Source organism: Amblyomma americanum, chromosome 8 (assembly GCF_052857255.1).
Source record: "Amblyomma americanum isolate KBUSLIRL-KWMA chromosome 8, ASM5285725v1, whole genome shotgun sequence".
In the NCBI taxonomy this organism is placed as follows: Eukaryota; Metazoa; Arthropoda; class Arachnida; order Ixodida; family Ixodidae; genus Amblyomma; species Amblyomma americanum.
This window is the reverse complement of record NC_135504.1, coordinates 58,681,809-58,702,259: the sequence shown is the minus strand read 5'-3', so window position 1 is coordinate 58,702,259 and position 20,451 is coordinate 58,681,809. Positions and strand designations below refer to the sequence as shown.

At 46.1% G+C, this 20,451-nt stretch overlaps 2 protein-coding genes across 6 annotated transcripts in view; one reads left to right on the top strand and one right to left on the bottom strand.

Annotated features, from left to right (window-relative positions):
- LOC144101746 (putative ATP-dependent RNA helicase DDX5) overlaps nt 1-2,400 on the top strand; it is a 23,577-nt gene extending 21,177 nt beyond the window's left edge. For all 3 annotated transcript variants that reach the window (XM_077634879.1, XM_077634880.1, XM_077634881.1), the window contains exon 12: nt 157-2,400. In XM_077634879.1, coding sequence (XP_077491005.1) covers nt 157-695 — 539 coding nt within the window. In that variant the 3' untranslated portion in view covers nt 696-2,400. The remainder of the gene's footprint in view (nt 1-156) is intronic.
- LOC144101747 (uncharacterized) lies at nt 2,189-20,451 on the bottom strand. Of its 3 annotated transcripts, none has more exons than XM_077634882.1 (6): nt 20,288-20,451; nt 19,860-19,890; nt 18,129-18,220; nt 13,100-13,216; nt 10,702-10,784; nt 2,189-8,237 (listed from the first exon to the last, which is right to left on the bottom strand). In XM_077634882.1, exons 1-6 carry the CDS (start codon nt 20,304-20,306, stop codon nt 6,939-6,941), a joined length of 1,641 nt encoding a protein of 546 aa, XP_077491008.1. In that variant the 5' UTR covers nt 20,307-20,451; the 3' UTR covers nt 2,189-6,938. The 3 variants fall into 3 exon arrangements, with proteins under 3 accessions (XP_077491008.1, XP_077491009.1, XP_077491010.1); XM_077634883.1 differs by having other exon boundaries at nt 4,118-8,237; nt 20,184-20,304; XM_077634884.1 differs by lacking the exon at nt 19,860-19,890 and having other exon boundaries at nt 4,118-8,237.

Below are 20,451 nucleotides of genomic sequence, written 5' to 3'. Positions count from 1 at the left end.
GCTTGCAGCACTAGGGGTTATTTGGAACCTATTGAACCTAGCAAAGGCATAGATAGGCGAATCAGTTGCTGTACAGCTTCCGATGCTTGCTAAGGTGTTTTGCCGCTAGTCTTACCTCTTAAGTTTTACTGTTGATTTTGTCTCTCCTCGTTGCAGGCCGCAACCGTTGGCGCACCTCAGGTGGCGGAGGTCGCCGCAACGACGACTATGACGATGACCATCGGCGCAACCGTTATGCCACCGGTGCCAATGCCTACAACCCAGGCAACAATGACTACACCACCTCCAATAACTCGGAACTGCCCAACAGCAACTATGGATATGGCATTTCGACCACAAGCCAGTCATCACACCACTCGTCGTCAGGCACCAACTCTGCGCCCACGGCGAGCATGGCACAGATGTCGGGTGGCGGCACTGGGACAATGATGGCAATGACACCCATGGGACACATGGCCCCAATGACGCCAATGATGGGACAGATGGGACACATGATGCCCGTCATGCACATGGCCAATGGCCAGTCGTACATGATGGCACCCATGGGACAACAGCAGCAGGGCATGCAGCAGGGTGGACAGCAGCAGCAATCGCAGCAGCAGCAACAGCATTCAGGGCAGCAGCAGCTTCCCCATGGACTGTTGGGCCCACCACCCCCTCCACCGCCACCACCAGGTGTCAATGGCGCATGGTAGACACCTTTGTGCTGGCACCACCAGCATTTTTTTGTCCTCCCAGTTTTTAGATGTACAGGAAAAATTTGCAAGAGCCGCGGTGGCTCTGATTCTTTGCATAATTACACTGTTAATTTGCAGAGAGAACAGTGCACTTCTGTTGTTTAATGATGCATCTTGTGTTCTTTGAAAGTCAGACATGTTCATTAGCATGCGAGAGATGCTCTTAAGTTGCTATCCTTGCATTGATAGCCATTTGACCTGGAGCTCCTTTTTTTTATCTTTTTAGGGAACTTGGACTGCAGAGTACAACTTCAGTCCTGTGACTCCTGTATAGGGTCAATGCTTTGTGAGGGACAACTTAGACTGTAACATTGTAACATTGGCAATTTGCACCAGTAGGGGAGGGTAAAACAGCCTTTCGAATGTTGCAGCAATCACAGGAGCATCTGTGCCGAAGTGCTCAGACAGCCTTGTCACCGCTGTACTCCCTGCCTTGGTTGAGCAATGTAGCTAAGTTGTTGCTGCTTTCCATTTCTTGTGAATGCTACTTTGCAGCATCTACTTTATTCCTCGAAACAAACTGCACACAAAAAACCTGTTGCCCATAATTCCTTGCATTCCACTATAGCGTTTTTGCTTTCTCTTATTTATGTAGTAGTGCATGGACTGCAAGCTGAATATTTGTATGGATTAAGTTGGCAAGGGAATTATGAAACCCTGATTGAAGCACCCGTTGGGGTTTTTTCACCAAGGCAAGAGTGCCGGTCGGCCGTTCACTGTTGCTGGAAGTGCTGCAACTAATTGCTCTTGTTAGCGACAGTTTACCTTGGATGCTGCAAGATTCAGGATAAGAGGCGTGTTTTCGCATTTATAACCGTTTTAAATTAGTGCTGCAAAGGCTTCTTTTTTACCTTCTATGCCTCGTCTGCCATGAATGGCATGTCTGAAGTTCGCGTTGCTTCAGCCTGAAGCTTCACATTACTTGCTCGACTCGGTGACAATACATTTATAAGCTGGTTGTGAACTAGGCCAGAGGTTTGCTTGTTCAGTCGTTTTTTGTGTTGGCAAGTTGTACCTAGTTCAGAAATTTTTCATGGCATAAAATCATCTCTCTACTGTTTTCAGCATTGTTTTTTATTATTATTTGAGTACATTTGCAGCATATGTCAATTAAGCTTGTGTTCTGCTGTATGCATGCATGCATGGGCATGGCAGGTGCAGTTTATTGCTTTTGAACAGCAACTGTAATTACTGTATTTTCTTTGCGTATAGTTTTACTTTTGAACTTCTAAGCTCGGGAGAATGCCACCGTTTCTTTGCTAGGCTGGTGAGCTCTAGCTCAGCCGAGAGTTATCATTGTTGGTCAGAACCATAAAAATTGTCGTGCCACTAAAACCCACCAGCTCACACAACTTGGCTTTCGCATCTCTCACTGTATGGGCCATCAGTTCATCACCGCCTTTGTTCCATCTTTTCACTTAGTGACCACATGTTCTTTATGCGTTGCCCGCATAGATTTTTATTTCAATGTGTCGCCACCAGTACCTTAAACTTTGCATTCAAAAAGTGAAAATATGTATTGCAATATGCCCCCTAGATTCATCTTTGTCATATTCAAAGATTTGTCATAAATGGCAGCCACGTGGACAATTTGCTGCCACCTGTAACCTCTTTATATCACCAGTGGTATTGATGCCAAAATAAAATTTCCGTGGTGAACCAACTGCATTATTTTCCTGTGCAAAGATCTGCAAATGAGGTCCACATGGCTCAGCCCGAGGCCAAGCATTTAGGCACGCACACACATCTGGAACTGAGGAATCAAACCTTAAATTCTGCCAAACAGTTACTATCATGGAAGCCACAACAAAGGGTACAAATGTACACAGCAGTGGCTTATTTTAAAGATGGCCAACTTTGAGATTGTGCAGGTGCAAAGAATGTTCCGGAGTCTGCACAATGCTAGTACCGAGTTTCAAGTGTAGGAACCGAGGTGATTTGGCTAGTGCTTGCAGCAGCACGTAATTTGTCAAAGGCATACAGAATAAACTTTTCACAAGCCACAGCTAGATGGTGCCAAGTGAAGATATGAAGACTAATCTGTTGCAAGTCCTCCCTCTGGTTTTGCTGTCGAGCCTCACAGCAGGGCACTTGTACCACTGACGTTATAATTGGAGTAGACCTCGTAGCTTTGAAGCATCAAGGGTAAGGCAGGCAAAGACGTCACGAAACAAAGTGGAAAATTCTACACAGCGAGACACCAGGCTGGCGGAGACAAAATGCGGGGTTCTGCAACAGACCGAGTGCCAACCAGGCGAAGAATAGTCCCGGAATGGTGTTCTGCAATGTAAGTGGGGCTTCGTGACCAATCTGGAAACGAGCAGATTCGTTGGAACATGAGGAAGCTAGGGCAAAGACAAATCGCGAAGCTGTTCTACAAAGTTTGCAGGGCGACCAATCACGAAACAAGCAGATTCATTGCATTGTGCCAAAGACGAATTGCAAGGCGCTGCTCTGCAATGCAAAGTAAGCAAGGCGCTAGGCAGGGCTGACCAATCGCAATGCGAACAGGTTTGTTGCAACGTGAGGATATGCCAGGTAGGTGAAGACGAATATCAAGGTAGTATTCTGCAACGCGAGTAGGGCGCCAGGCAGGGGTGACCAATCGAGTAACGAGCAGATTCGTTGCAACGCAAGGACGCCCAGCAGGTGAAGACGGAATTGTGAGGAGGTGTTCTGCAAGGTAAGAATGTGGTCATTTCGCAAGTAATCACCCCTGCCCGGCCCCGGGCAGGGGTGATTACTTGCAATGCCATGATGACGTGAACGTCAAGAATGAAAGATGAATCACGAAGCGGTGCTCTGCAGGGTAAGCGGGGTACCAGGCAGGGGTGATAATCATGAAACGAGTAGATTAGTTGTAAGGCGAGGATGATTCAGCGTAGGCGAATACGAATCACGAAACACTGTTCTGCAAGCAAGTGGGGAGTCGGGCAGGGGATACCAGTCGCGAAATGAGCAGACGCGTAATGCAATGACGCCAGGTAGGCAAGGACCAATCGCAAAGCAGTGCTTGCACCGAAAGAGGCAAAGCAAGCGGTGATGAACCTCTGTATAAGAAGCAAATTCACCTGAAATGTGAGGGGGGTGCGAGCCATGGGCAGGCGAAGGATAGCGAAGTGGTGTTCTGCAAAGTTAATGGAGCACAGGCAGGGGTGATGAATCGCCAAGATTCACTGTAACGCGAGGATCATGCCAGATAGGCGAGAACAAATCTCGAAGAGGTGTTCTGCAAACCAAGTTGGGCGCCAGGAAGGCGCGGCCAATCGTGAAACTAGCCGATTCATTGCAACGCGAGGTTGACGCCAGGTAGGCGAAGGCAAACCGTGAAGGGTGTTCGGCAACAACAGGGGCCGCTAGGCAGGGCTCGCCAATTCAGCGCGCTCGGGACAGGGTTAACTGGAGAGACCTTTGTCCTGCAGTGACGGTAGTTGGGCTGATGATGATGAAACTTCACAAATTACAGGCATTGTGAATGCACGTTGGTTACAGCATTGTCTGCTCTGTTGGCTTGACACAGCCCCTGACGCTCATCTTGTCGGTGCACTGACAGCGTGCGCCTGCACTGAGGTATGCTAAATGTCACTAAAAGCATTGTGCAGGGTCCACAACAAAATCGAATTTTTATCATCCAAAATCCGTGACAAAGGCACAGTTCAACCTTAAAGTTGCTTAAAAAATCCTTGCAAGCACTTCAGACAACAAGCGAATGGTTATGATCACAAACACACGCTTTGATAAGGAAACAGAATGCAGTGAATGACTTTTCTATAGTATGTAGGACACAATTTAAAGGACGACAGACACCAAATTTCTGTTTGCGATTTTCTTGTTTGAAATAATGAGTCTTGCATTGGAATACATGGATAACCTCAAGGTAGTCGCCTATGATCGCTAAATAATTTATAATTTAGTTTCTTTTTGAGACTTTCGGTTTTATCAGCCGAACGATGGCTTTGACATGCAATTCATACTTGTCGTGCGAGGCACGAAAAAAGCGGCAATATAACTACCGATACGTCATTTGTTGTCATTCCACGTCTTGAAGCAGGATGGTTTAAGTATTGTAGTGAATTAAAACTATGTATCAGCATTTATACTGCAGATTTGTTGTGCCTCACGTGACCTAGGTGTGAACTACACATCACAGCCATCTTTCGTTTAATGAAACCGAAACAGCGCGAGAGAAGAAATTCAATTATAAATTATTTAACGGTCCTAGCGAAATACCACGTGGTGGTCCATTCATTCCAGTGTCTAATGCATCACTTGGAAGAAGAAAGCACGCAACTAAAATTAGATGTCTATAGTCCTTTAAAAAAGCAGTGAGCAATAGCCCCTTGACAGCAGTGTTTTGCATGACGCAGCTATGAACCAAATCATTTCGATGTCTTACTCTATTAAACAAGCCAGAAGCATCAAAATTCTTACAATTTCACTTTGTTATTATAGCCTTTTTTTTTTGCAACAAGAAAACTTTTAACAATGAACTATTTCCTTGTCCTAGAGAAACAAGTGTGTGGTGGTCATGAATGTGGGCAGAGCTTCATTGCATCCACCTACAACCTTTGTCCGTAAAGTTCCGAGACTGAGTCCATTTAAAAAGTCTCCCTTGCAGTCTATACACAGCTTCCAATGCTTCTTGGGGTCTTGGAAACAGTTGGAAAACACTTCTTTTGGTAGGGCTGTCAGCTCCTTTGTCATGGCGTCTTGAATGGACTCCACGCTCCCCATCCAGCGACCTTTTAGGGCCCTCTTCACACGAGGAAACAGGAAAAAATTGCATGGGAAGAGGTCAGGCGAGGTGGCGGATGGGGAAGTACAGTAATGCTATGCTTGGTGAGAAATTTGTCATGCTGAGAGCAGTGTGCGGCCTTGCGTTATCGTGGAGAAGGCTCCGTAGTCCAGATGCCCATAAGTAGGGATGACAGCGTCGCACTGCATCACGCATGTGTTGGAGCACGCGGATATACAACTCCTGATTCACCGTCTGCCCTTGTGGGACGAACTCTTGGTGCATGACACCTCTGGCATCGAAAAAAACTATCAGTATCGTCTTTGTTTTGGTCTTCTGTCGCCGCACGTTTCTCGACACCGGAGAGCTTGTGCATTGCCATTCGGCGCTCTACCTCTTTGAGGATCGTATTGAAAACACCATAGTTCGTCTTCAGCAATGATGCTGTCAACGAATGCAGCATCCTTCTCTGCCTCGCAGAGCAAATCAGCGCTCACTGATGCCCGCGTGGCCTGTGTGAGGGAGTGCGGCACAAGTCTGGCAGTGCGCTTTTGTTCCCCAAGTTCTCACACAAAACTTGGTGGCATGTTGTCTTACTAATGTTGAGAGCATCTGATAGCATGCGCACTGTAATGGTGCGGTCTTTCTGTACGATTTCCCTGATCCGAGCCATGTTGTTTTCATTCCATGAGGTTGAAGGGCGCCCCTGCCTTGTGTTGTCTTCCACCACGATGTTCTCCCCGAAACAAACCTCTTGTGCCACTCGAAAACTCGCGCCCGCGATAATGTCTCGTTGCCATAAGCGTCACGAAGGAGCTCGTATGTCTGTGGCTGTCTTGCCAAGTTCACGCAGAATTTTATGCTTACATGCTCTTCGAGGTGGACGTCTATCTCTCACATTCATTCACAGTGGAATGCGCAGACGACTAGTGACAATGTATTTTTCTACATGTAGAGCCATCTAGCGGCTGCCACAGCAATTAAAATAAATAGCTCAGGTTAGCCCGAAAAGATGGCACTACACATATGCACCAACGTTTGTTTTGGAGAATCATTTCTAGAGAAGAAAATAAATCAGTCTCGAAACTTTACGGACAGAGGTTGTATAATAAATTGGCTTGTAATGGACTAGACCGGCGCCAGAGAACGCGACCCCAAGTCGGAAGAAGACAAAGACTATTTAAATAGAAGCTGGAGCAATGCCATTTTGTGAGGCAAACAACAACAACAATGCCTCAGCCGCTCGAGATAAGCCTGGATGACTTTTTCTCCTGTTTGGATCTGCACCAAACCTTGGCCAATCTCCCACCGTGGGTATGTGCCATCGCTTCCGGGGCAACAATAACAACACCACCTCAGAGCGACAGAGCTTACTGCTCAACGTTTCAGCAAGGAAGTTCTGGGACTGAACCCCGCATCACAGGCTGTATTTTGAATACATGCACAAATGCAGAACTTGGCATCTGTTATGATGGCTGCAAATTTTCAAGCACGAAGTTCAGATGACTTCCAACAGTTCGCTGAAGATCCTCCATGATGCTAAGCAAAACTTTGAAGTTCTCGCGACAGGCCAGCACACCATATGGCACTGCCAGTGCATCACTGATAGTCTTCAGCACCTGGGTGACCTTCGTGAACATATCATTGTCCAAAGGCAGTGTTGTAAGGTTGCAGATGGATGTAAACTCCGCAAGCCAATCATAGTATGCTTGGCTCCCAAAGTCGGGCCGATTCACGAAATTGGTTTCGGCTGTAGTGACTTCGCCGCCACCAAAGTCGTCCTCTTCCATGCAATCCACCGGCAGCCCTCTGAGTGAGCGCTGAAGGATGTCACCACGGTCGACTACCACCGTTTCCATGCAAGTCCGGCTGCTGCCTTCCTGCAGTCTATGCGAGGCATCGCATGGATTGCTTCCATCTCTCAACTGCCCAACTAGGTTTTCAACTTCTCCAGCCTCACTTCTTAGCAGTGCAGTGTTAAAACCAAGCTCTGACATTGTCCCCTCTTTGTTCAAATGGTGCTGCTCGTGAGGACCTGTACTTCCATCTCCCTCTAGCCTGCCACAAGCCTGCATGCCACCAGCAGAGACTGCGCCAACACGAGCGGCTAACCGCTCTTTCAAGAGGTTGTCACCACTACTTCCAGGCTGGCCCCTCGCGGTGCCGGTGCTACCGCGGCTGTTCTTCTGTGGTAAAGTGTCACAGTGATTTTGCACGGCAGACTTGTTAGATTTCTTCCTCTCAGCTCCAGGGGAATCCGCAGTTCTGCCAATCCTTTTCTTTTGTGCACGCAATTTCAAGAGTGCTGCGTCGCCGTGGTTCTTCACCACATGTTCCTTCAGCTGGCACGGACGCTTAAATGTCGCTCCACAATCTGGACAGGCCATTCTCTGCGCTGGGTCGTGCTCTTTCTCGTGACGCTTTCGGCTCGAGGCATTCGAAAACAACCGCTTGCAGACGCTGCATTCAAACTGCCGCCGCTCACTGCTATGCGTCAGCCGGTGGCGATTGAGGTCCGAGCTTTGAAAGAAGCTGCGCTCGCAAACGTCGCAAACGAAGCGGCCCTTGTGTCGTTCATCGTGAGCTGCCAGGTGCTCCTTGAGGTAGTCGAGCCGAGCGAACTCCCTGCTGCACCGAGGGCATGGGTAGCGCCGCCTTGGGGCATTTGGGTCGTGTGTCCTCAGATGGCGCCACAGACCAGTGTTTTGTCGAAACTGCTGGCCACAGGTGGGGCAGGAGTAAAGCATCCTACCCTCGTGCCATGCCTGCAGAGTGAAACACCACGACAAGGTCACCAGAACAGTTCAAACTGACAGAAAAAGCCATCAGACCTCGAGCCACAAATCCTACGGGATGAAGAAGGTACAGTGACCAGACTTAAACCACGCCCTCCCAGCTGCGGCAGCCGCTGGGAGGCAGCCGCATGTCAATGCATGCTAGAGAACAATATGTGGTCGAAATTAATCCAGAGCATTCTACTACAACTCCTTCAACCTTTAAATGGGTAGAGACACCAAATTTTTCTTAGTGTCGAAAACATGTTTTTGTTTTAGAATTACCCTAGAGACATTAGGAAACATGGATAACCATGTGAATAACATGGATAAACATGGAGTACGCCTACATTCGGTAAATAATTTATAATTCAATTTCAGCAGTCGAATGGCAGTCGTGACGTCACATATGATCACTTGAGGCATTCAAAAGCAGCAATACCTATTAGTTCATTCGGAGTCATCCCGGCTCCAGAAGCAGGCTTGCATAGCAGCTGCAGGAAATTAAAATGACAAAGCAGTGGTAACTGCAGTTTCTGTATGACTCACATCATACATCATTCCTACTGGTGACGTCGCAACCGCCGTTCGGGTACTGAAAATGGAAACTGAAACTGCCGAGGAGAAAAAATTATACATTATTAACTGAGCACAGGCGGAAGCTGCATAATGACTCATGTTTGCTAGCGTCTTATGCAAAGCAAAAACACATTACAAAAAAATTGGCGTTTCTACCTCTTTAAGCCTTTCCTCCACCCTTTCCATCAGGGCAGGGCTCGGACACCCGTAATGAGTAATGCAGTTATTGCGTTTTTCCTTTTCTGACAACCATTCCTACTCAAGATATCCAAAAGAATGCCAACAGCAAGGCCTACCTGGATCCCGTGACTATGCAGCCTGGGCACATAATCTCCCCGGTCCACTCAAACAACTTTCCGTGGATAACAATGATCTTTGGCCAGCAGGGCCATGTACAAATGGGCGTGGCTTAAACTGGGCACGTTTCGTTGCTCCAAAAAAATGCCAAACGTCGCTGTGGCAACCCCGGATCGTGCTAGTTGCGTAGAAGCTCCCACCGCTTTTAAATTTAACACGGCTGCCTGTTCCTGCTTTCAAACACTTTCACATAAGCTGTGATAGTTATCACACAGGTTTTGTAGATATTCAGTTTTGCACTGCAATCACTGATTCTCTGACAGGTGCAGTTCCTGCCACGATGACGTAACAAATTAGAACCGCTTTTCTGTCATTGCGCAGCTATTGCTCACCAATCGGCGCAGACCAAAGTGGACGCTTCTAGGATATGGGCTCAGGTGAGAGCGGGAATTTTCTACCACGACATCTAATGTGCCAATGCCTTTCACCCAGGATAGCTGTATGCCCCCACATACAGCTCTGACTGCAAGACTTCGTCGATACATCTCAAGGCCTTGCTGTGAGATCGACACTGGATTATACTCCATCCTATAACTAACTTGCAGCACTACCAAAGGCAGAGACCTTCTCAGCCAATCGGGAGAGAGCATTAGACGTGTTCTTCTGCGCCTAGCCATCCTAAATCTAAGGTTTGACGAAATCTCGTCTGGTCGGGTGAACACGAGAAAAATAAAGAAGCGTCGACCAAAAAAGGTGTAGGGAACAAGGCTTCTGTGTGGAAGTCAAAACTTCTCTGTCGTCTTGACTACACCTTTTTTGGTTGGTGCTTCTTTATTTTTCACACGCCTAGCCATCTGCGTGTCGTCTGCTCGCAGAGTACACTGATATGGTTAGAAAACAGTATCAGTCGATGCCGTCTACACACCATCCTTCTATGCACGCTTACGTACGCTAAACGCAAGCATTTTGCATGACGTTACACCATTGGTCACATTCGTACCTTTAGTTCAGCGCATGCAAACGGAGACAGAACGATAAGGTCAGCCTAGTGGCATCATTTGGCGGTTAGAACGAAAAGCATTTTTGTCAACAAATTGACGCTTCCCTTTAGGGTTAAAAGCGGCAGAATTGTCAGTCTAAATAAAAAATAAAGCGAATCTGTCGTTCATACGCTTTATTATAGGCGACATTAGACGAAGCGAAAACCAGGTGTCCAATTTATTACCAGTGAACGTACTGAAAATGGCAGCAACAATGACAAATTCAGTATGAGGCGAGAGGTCCTGCTTCGAAAAGTGCAGCCATTTTGTAAATGATGTTTTAGAGAACGTACGCAAAACTCGGGGAAATAGCGCACGTAACGCCAGTGTACGTTAAGTCTCGATATGAAATAGCTTTTGGCGCATGCACACTTTAAAGCAGGCTACCCCATATGCCTGTATGCTTATTTTATACTGGCACTACATTCCGCAGCATCAGAACATTTCCTGCGCACTCATCACAGCTTTGGTAGTGCTGCGAGAAACTACAGGGATGGAGTATAGTATATGAATGCCAAATTATGGGCTATTTTACTTGCCTGATGTTCAGCTAACGTGAGTCTGCTAGAGAATGTCCTGTGGCACTCAGCACACTCCAACGGTGAGATGGCACCCGCAGCCCCTGTCAAGACATGTCGGTGATGCATGCAATGCTCACAATGCCATTGACTGGTACCGGCCTCATAACTCTATATATAATATGAGCATTATAAGGGCGTAACTGTAACTGGGCTGTTATGCCACCAAGACCAGGCAGAGCAGCAGCATGTTTCAATAACTTAATTCTGCCACCGTCGCGTGACATTCTCGCTATTACCAGTTTCTCAGTGAGGTTTAGTGGGCCAAGCCAAATACCATTCGCCCGCAGCGCAGGTCATATGGCTGGTACCAGAATTCTTGCAAGAAAAACAATTCGGAGCATCTTAGCTTTGCATGCCAGTGCTTGTGGCTTAGGAAGCTGTCTACCCTCCAGTGGCAATAGCAAACACACATTTGAGGTACAAAAACGCAACAGCATGAACCCATTCTTGCCACTTCATGGCCAGAAATCAGTATCGCCACGTGACAGTGATGACGGAAAGGAAAGCGGACAAAGAGGAAGGATGTACTGGAGCACAGAACTTGATACAACTGTTAATTTGAGCAAAGTAGTGTGCCCACAGTAAACTGTGAGGTTCAAAGCCCTGAGGCAACACATGGGCCGTGAAGGATGCTGTAGTGGAGGGCACCAGATTAATTTAGATAACCTGGCATTCTGCGATATGCGCTGACATCACATAACAAAAGGGTGTTTTTGTATTTCACCTCCATCGAAATATGGCCGCCACGGCCAGGATCGAACCCACCTCCTTGGAATCGGAGAACGCGAAAGCCACCGAGTGTTCACAAAAAAAAAAGGAAAGAAAGCAATGCAGTGGCAGCAACAGCAACATGCATACATTGCATTTGTTGGAACCAGAATGAACACTGTTCTATTTGAACATAATGCAGAACTTTCTTTCTAAAAAGACTGCATTGTCAAGAACACTCTTAATCACTGCGAAAATTCATGCGCACTGTCGCGATCATTCACGAACAATCTGCAGTTGCATTGCAAAACACAGACTGAGTAACTCAGTCTGTGAGAAGAAACATTAACACCACGCACCTATGACAATAAAGTAACACCGAATTAATTAACAAGTAGAGCAGAGTTTTCAGCGCCCTTGAAAATAAGCCGTGTGTGTGCTGCTGTTACTAAAAGAACCAAGGATTTATGTCACCATAATGTTGCATGTTGCACAGTAGACACTCCAGATTTGTTTCCTGTTTACTCTATGTTGTGTACTATATGGTGTCTTTTTCATTCAGAATAGTTGAGGTTAGCCACACACATACATTTGGCGCCGATATATTCGCACACGGCAGCTCCTGTTAATACGTGTAGGTGTAGGCCAATCTTTGCAGACAAAAATAATCTCTGTTGGCACAGGGAAAAGGTTTCTCAGTGATTAGTGCAAGCATTTCTTTTGTCACAAAAAAAAGTGACATGTGCAAGCTAGCCATAAATTCTTTATGAGTAAAAGTTCCGTTATTTGGATAATAAGTTTGGTTCTTGGCCTCCTTCCTTTTGTCAGCATGATGTAGGTGCATGTGCATTTTTACTGTGTATTCTTCCTTATGTCAATAGAGCTCGGTTATGAGTCAGTGCCTTGTGTTGTGCCCGCATCTGTTGCACTGTTGCATTAATTATATGCAGTTGTACCAACCACCCTGAACATTATATTTTTTTTCTGCATATCTGCCTGTGGCTTTGTTCCTATGATTAAATTAACTGCTGGCAGTCTGTGCTTGCGGCATCATTTCTTCAATTCTTTGGTCCCTGTATTTTGCAAATTTCATTTTCCTTAAGCTGCAAAGTGTTGGCAGATTTCAGTGGCAGTCATTATCAATGGTGCAGATGCATGTAGCCAACGAGATTAAAATTTACCACATCAAATGAATTGTCTATGCTAAAGTGCTCAACACAAGCTATACTCCGTTTCATACACCAGGTGCAACGCTTTCAGAGCTAGCACTCTTGTTTGCTTTGCCTAAATCAGCAATCAAAAAGTAGTGTGTTCCTTGTGGTGAGCAAAAAATAATAAATGCTCTGCCTGCAGGCTTATTACATGATAGATTTGTCACAGGTTTGATAAAATGCGCTCTTGTTGTTTACAACATGCTGTCGCTTTCTTGTGCCTTAGACCACTGAGCCACAGAACAAGTGCAGAGTAACACACCTCCATTCATTTCATGCGGACTACTTCCATACCTTACACAGCGTTGCACCTGATGTATGAAACGGAGTATAGAAAGACATGCTAATTACAGCCCGTAGAATGGCGGTAACACCCGCTGACTCCGGTTCTTGTTTAATCCACGCTCGGTGCGTCATCCAAGGAGGAAGAGTCTAACCTGTATGTATGAATTGGTGCTTCGTCCTCTTCAGCCTGGAGTCGAAACGACGCCCGCACGTCTTGCAGGGAAACTTGCCACCGTGAGTGTCCATGTGCATTTCAGAAGCTGCAGTTTCTGCATAATAGACGGCATTTTTTTTTTCTCTTCACTGGGGGCGTTCGAAAATGTGAAATTTGTTATAGAAATCAAATATGTTTGTTATGCAGTTCATATTCGATTCTAGACATTAGTATTCAAAAATGTTCAAATAATCATCAGCGATCGATCACCGCCAGCTTTCATAAATTTAACCCTGGCAAAAACACAATACATGGGCAAATTATTCGAAGGTCCAGTTTAGCGTATAAGGAAAACAGTACAAAGCACCTTCATTTTGTTTTTTCTCCATCGCTTATCACACGGACCGGCCATATTGGGCTTTCCCACATATCTCATCATATGTGATATGTGGAAAAGCCCAATATGACCGGTCCGTGTGATAAGCGATGGAGATGGATATGATGAGCAGAATGCTCTCTCTATCCGGACATGATGACCGGGTTCCGGCGGGGATGTTCTTCGAATGACAGCATAATCGACCTCATATCGAGAGTGGAACATAAAAACGTAGTTGCCGACTCGTCGCTGCTGTCTTCTTGGACATCAAAGGGGCCTACGATAATGTACTTCATGACGCCATCCTTGATGCCCTTGACGGCATAGGCGTTGGCGGCCGGATGTACTGGTGGATTGTGAGCTACCTCAATGGCCGGTCCGTTTACATGTCTACGCCTGATGGAGGGACTACCCGTCATCAGGTCTGCCGTGGAGTTCCTCAGGGAGGAATTCTCAACCCAACCCTATTTAACGTGGCGTTGATCGGACTGATGAGTGAACTTCCCACCCACATTCACATCAGTGCCTATGCTGATGATATCTGCATCTGGGCTTCAGGTTCGACACGTCCGCAAATGCGCGTGAGATTACAACGTGCCGTGTCATCTACTTCAAGGTACCTACGGCGTCAGGGTTTGCATTAGCAGCTGAAAAATGTGCTATGGTCGCATTCACGCGCAAGTCTGTCTGCCGATACGCAGTAACACTTCAAGGGGTTGCAATACCATATGTCTCCCACCACTGATTTTTGGGCATTATCATTGACCACAATCTCTCATGCTCGAGGCATATAAATATGCTAAAGAAAAGACTCATTCTTTTTTGCCATGTCCTTCGCTTCGTAGCAGGCATTAAATGGGGCCCAATGGAGTGCTCCTTGCTAAAACTTTACTATACTCTCTTTAAAGGCTACATTCGTTACAGCCTTCCTGTGCTCTCTACCATGAGCATTTCCTGCTTGCGCACATTAGAAAGTGTTCAAGCACAGGCGCTCAAGATATGCCTCGGATTACCACGTTGTGCCTCGAACAAAGGCACGATTGAGGAAACTCGTGCGTGCCCAATATCGATCTACCTGTCACACGAACCACTTCGTGTATATTTACGCGCGCTTACACGGCACTGCTGTCACGCTCTGACGAAGATTTTTGATGAGCGATCAGACAGCAGTTTTGCACGTGCACTGCGCTTCCATCAATCCGAATTGCCATCAGACTACGCCCTGCCGCATCATCCCTTGCAGCCACCATGGGTGATGGCTCAACCTTCAGTATGCCTGCATGTCCCTGGCATAATACAGAAATCTGTGATGCCAGTTAGCGGACTGAAGCAACTTGCTCTTGCCTACATCTGGTCACAATACCAAAACTGTGTGCACCTATACACGGATGGATCTGCGTCACCAAAGGCATCAACAGCAGCTTTGGTAATCCTCGCCCAGCAGACGACCTGGCGATTAATTTTAGGACACAAGTCTACTTCAACCGCTGCAGAGCTTGCGGGCCTTCGGGAAGCGATTCACCACATCTGCGGAGAACCGCCTCAGAAGTGGTGCATTTTCACTGACTCTAAGCCTGCGCTACGAATTTTGGAATGCTTCCTACGCCACACCACCTACCAAGCTCTGGCTCTTGATATCATTAGACTCCTGTCATTTGCTCAGGAAAAAAGCCACCGTATAGTGTTCCAATGGATCTGTGGACACTGCGGACTCTATAGGAATGAGACCGCCAATGCTGAAGCAAGGAGTGCCGTCAGCAGTGGCTCTTGCGCACAGCCGTGCCGTTCTCTAGACCGGACACCACTTGTCTCCTTTCGGAATCAATGAGGAGTGCGACGGCTAGGTAATGGGCCCTGCCAGACACTCGACACATCCGCCTTAAACGGCTAGATCCGGCGATGATCTTTTCCGTTCCTCATGGAATACGACGCCCTATTGCATGCATAATCGATAGATCACGTTTAAATGTCGCCTTCATGCGCAAGTACTTGCACTTAATTAAACAAGCGGACTCCCCGGACTGCACCACATGTGGCGTGCTAGAGACTGTCAAACATGTTTTAGTGGCCTGCCCAGCATATGCACGAGACAAACTCATGCTAGCATCTGCTTTGAAGTCTTCTGACACAAGGCCCCTCTCGGAGGATTTGATCCTCAAGGCTTGGCCAGATAGTTCGAAAACTGTACAGGCAACACGAGTGCTCTCACCTTTTTTAAGCGACATGGGCCTTGCCTTGCGTTTGTGATGTTAGAACGCGTGCCTTGTTTTTTGTTTGTCTTTTTCATCTGCCTTCTCCCATCATCATCCCCCGCCGTGACCCTCTTTCTTCTCCTCTTCCCGTTCCTCAATGCAGAGTAGCAGGTCAGCTATTTATTTTTCAGGCCAACCTCTCTGCCTTTCCCGTCAATAAACCCTCTCTCTCTCACATATGATGAGAACAAGACGGCCAACCACCCGCTTTGAACAGTCGCAATGAACGCAAAAGCGTATGGTTTCTTGTTTGATCATTTCATAATGCGTTTCATACTTGTCGCCCTCACACAACTCACTGAGCTTGAGCTCCGCTATCTCGTTTAGGTCAACTGTGATATGCGAACAGGCCCACTTGCAGTGCATGTCTCCAACATGTGCAAAAGGGCAGGCGTGACGACGACAGGAGGGCCCCTGCCGCTGGGCCAATAAACAGCCTAGCTGCGCATAGTTTTGGTTTATGAGATTCACGGTCAGCCCGCGACGGCGGTGGCAGCTCTCGGCCGCACATTGGCCAGCCATCTGAACCCTGCTGCGTACCACCTTAACACCGAGTGGCGCGTCGCCATGTTATTTCTTTTTAGAATCTGCCTCGGTCGCCGTTCTGATGCCAGTGTCTGTTACCCTCGCTTAGACGGCGATTTTCTTCCAGCACGCCGAAATTGCGTTATTGTCATGGGCAGTTCGCTGTTTGTGCAATGGAGCCTCCTCACAAGGCTTCACCGCATTTGCTGTGTTTCTTTCTTTTTTTCTGGGCGTGGGGGGGGGGGGGGGGGGGGGGGGGGTAGAAAATCTAACAAGTCGACTTCGGATCATTTGGACATTTCTTCCAGTCCCTTGAAGCAAACATTAATGAGGTATTGCTACCCATCATGTTGCTTTTAGTTGCTACTGTCAGACACGATACAAGTCGGCAGTGAAGCCTCCGCAGCAAAAAAGGTTATCCATTGCTAAAGGTTTTTTGTGACTAATCGAACTTATCGCAAGATGAAATTATAAGCTCAAGAATTTTGATGCCTTTGGCTTGTCTGATATAGTCAAACATTAAAAAGCTGATCTTGTTTACTGTAGCACTTGTCAGTGGAGTAATACAGGACCTGGCGGGCCGTGACCCACTGTTACCAACCATTGTTTCTTTTTTTTTTTTTTAAGTTATATCCCACTGTAGTCATGTCAATTCATGGATTTCATTTTGTCAATCATTTTGCATGACCACACTACAGGTTGCATTCTGTGATGCTGCATGATCAACTAGTGTACAATTCTGTGCATGACACGCTTTTTTTTTTGTACAGTGGTGAGGCAATCTAGCTTTATATAATTTCAGTTTCAAAGACCATGCACTGTTTTGAAAAAATAATGGCAGCAACATGTAGCCGTTCTATTTAAAAATTTTTCTGTACTGAACAGACATTCAATATTCAAAAGCCTTTTTTTTTCATATCTGCATAAGATTTGTATTTGAAAATTTAAATATTCTCAATGTCTATGCTTTACTCACAGCTTAGTCTACACAACCTGCAGTGGTGGCTTCAATTCAAGCTGACAAGCACGCAGAATAATACATCTGCCAAAATCAGTTGGGACGGATATTCTTCTGTCATAAAATTGGCTGGCTGAAAGCATGGATTGCATTGATTAGCTTATAGTTTTCACATGACATCACGGGCATGTTTTTTAGGTAGTGTGGCTAGCTTCCACTAAGCACACATAGGAACTGGCTGGCAATAAGTGAAATAGCAAAATTCCCAGGCTTTTGCTGTGCTTTCTGAACCCAAAGATGCCAGTCACTATGACATCAATGAAAACTATCTACTATGATGCACAATATCATTTTGTAAACCAGCTGAGTTTTTGTTGTATTTTGGCAGTTTTGGAGCATTCTGAAACTGCATATGGCACAGGAGACAAAGGAGCAGAGAATGAACCACCGTTATGTGAGCCACGTCACTTGTGGTAGTTTTAGGAACTATCTTCTGAGATCAGAACTGACATGGTGAAATAAGTGCTCTACTAAATTAAGTAATTTATTAGAGCACACAGGGCCGTATCTACTCCAATTCTGTCTTTCCCAAGGCTCTGCATACCACTATCGTTTGGGAAAAGAAACAAAATAACTTTAAAACTCGGGGTAGATCTCTACTCCTTAAAAATATATTTAAAAACGTCATATATAATGTATATGAGCGTGAGCATCATTTAAATGGCACACTTCTAGTGAGGGAGGCTAAAAATGGAGTGCTATTGTGCATCCAACCACCTGACACCAAAGGAAGCGAAAATTTCAAGAATCGTGAATTATTCAACTAGTGAACTTTGCCAGCAGTGCTGGACCACCAGTGCATGCTACATGCCCCTTCCTGGTGCATCAAGATGCATAAATTTCATCAACTACTCACGGGTGGGTTTGGTGTCAAGACTTGCACTGTTTTCATTTTCTTCGTCGGCTGCATCTGAGGCATCAGTGGATTTGTCTTGAAGGTCAAAGTGTCTGAAGGAAAAAATAGTAAAAGCATGCATCGTCACAGATAAGAAACGCATAAAATACACTTTGCCATTTGACATCTTTATTCAGAACACCATCCCCCCTCCCCTAATGTAGTCACGCAGACCCAGAGAAATCTAACTTTAGTTTGTTTTAAAACCTACCTGGAGCACTTTGTATTGATTTTCTACACATCTGCATATAACCGCGTAAAAGGTGTCACGACAATTGTGAGACTGTAACATACTTTTCATGAGCAAAGGAAAGAGGAACTCGACGGACCATGCAATCATTCTTTTAACAGCAACTGACTAGGGAAACCAGGGATAAAATTATATGACAAAACCAACCTTTTTGGCTATGTCGACCCATATGTGGTGCCAATAAGATCGCTGTTATGAGGAGTAGTTTACTGCATTAGCTAAGTAACTTAAAATGCACCCAAGTTACAACATGAATGGAATTCATCTGAAACAAGGGAAGCACGGCTATGTGTAGCAAAGTCTCGGTAAAAGATGCAAGATCTCTCTGTACAGATAAGAACAGGCTCGTCCAAAACATTCGTGCAGTGGTCTTCGAAGAAAAGAAAGTGAAATTTTAAAGCAGGTAGTGGTTTTCACAGAAAACTTTTTCACTAAAGCGATGCCTCGTACCTATCATAACAAAATCACAAGCGCCAAACCCCCATTATTGCTGATGCACATGACAGGTTTATCAGTCAAGGCTATTTTGTAACAAATGAAGCTTGTAACCACTATGCCTGTCAATATGAAGGCCACAAAAGCTGATCTGCTTTGCACAAGCTTGCAGTATCATCTCAATTTTTCAGGTCTCAACTCTAGCAACAACCAAAAACGAAGTTTTCAGTAATATGTTTTCACTGCATGTCTGCGGCAACTTGTCCGACATGCGGAAAAGTTACTTGACATTTTGAGCACTCGTTTATGAAAAAAACCGTTCCGTAAATTTAAAAAAAATACGGCAGACAGTTGAAACAGGGCGAAGTCACTGCAGTATATAGAATAAAATAGCTACGCTAAAATAGAAAGAGAGCATGAAATAAGCTAACCACGATGGCTCAGTCATTAAGGCGCTCTACAGCCGGAGTACCCGCGGGTTCGAACCCGACCGCGGGGGCCGCGTTTCTATGGAGGAAAAACGCTAAGGCGCCCGTGTGCTGTGCGATGTCAGTGCACGTTAAAGATCCCCAGGTGGTCTAAATTATTCCGGAGCCCTCCACTACGGCACATCGGCACCTCTTCCTTCTTTCACTCCCTCATTTATCTCTTCCCTTACGGCGCGGTTCGGGTGTCCACCGAGATATGTGCGACAGTTAATGAGTCATTACTTCTCCTTTCCTGAAAACCAATTTTCAAACACTTTCGATTCATGCGAGTTTGTCGTGCTGCCTGCCGTGACTTGATACCTAGCAAGTCACGGCAGGCAACACAAGAAACTCACATGGATCGACAGTGTTGCGTCTGCAACGCCGAAATTTCCACATCCTGGACGCTGCATGCTAAATATGCGAGCGGTCAGACGATGCTACTCCCGACGTAGGCGGTGTTTGCGGAACATCAGTTTGATCGGTGAGTAACGCGTGTTGTTGACGGAAAACAAACTACTACAATGCGGGAAGACTTACTCGAACCGGGCAGGCAAGCTTGTTTTTCGCGCTGCAAAAGATAATCAGACACCTACGTCATTGTCGTGCAAAATAACTATCTACAGCATGAATTTAAACACACACACACACACACACACACACACACACACACACACACACACACACACACACACACACACACACACACACACACACACACACACACACACACACACAAAAACGCTGAAAATTAAGGCGGATGCGGTTCGCACGATACACCAGAAGTCGGACCAGTGGGTGCGAAAGTATGTTGTGTTCCGTTAAATGAATGATTTTTTTTTTTTTTGCAGAAGCAGGACTTACCGCCATTAAATGCGGTCAGGGAGATGGAAAAAAAGTTGTGATTATGCTGAGCGGCAACGTGAACAACACAAGACGCTCGAGAACAAGATACAGTGAACGCGCACCTCTACTTGGACATTCCATGTCGTTTAAGGGGTCGGTGAGTCTTCACAAGCAGCACTTGGGCAGTGGCTGAACGCATCTTTTAACATTTAACCACGAAGCGCGAAAACTGACGCGGTTTCATGGAACAACAACAAACCGCCACAACCAAAACAAACCATTTGTG

Excerpts from the sequence above, each read along its gene's own strand:
- LOC144101747 (XM_077634882.1), bottom strand. Across the intron at positions 10,785-13,099 it reads GCACCAATTCATACATACAG|GGGCTGCGGGTGCCATCTCA; the intron begins GTTAGACTCTTC and ends ATGTCTTGACAG. Across the intron at positions 8,238-10,701 it reads TCACGTTAGCTGAACATCAG|GCATGGCACGAGGGTAGGAT; the intron begins GCAAGTAAAATA and ends TTCACTCTGCAG.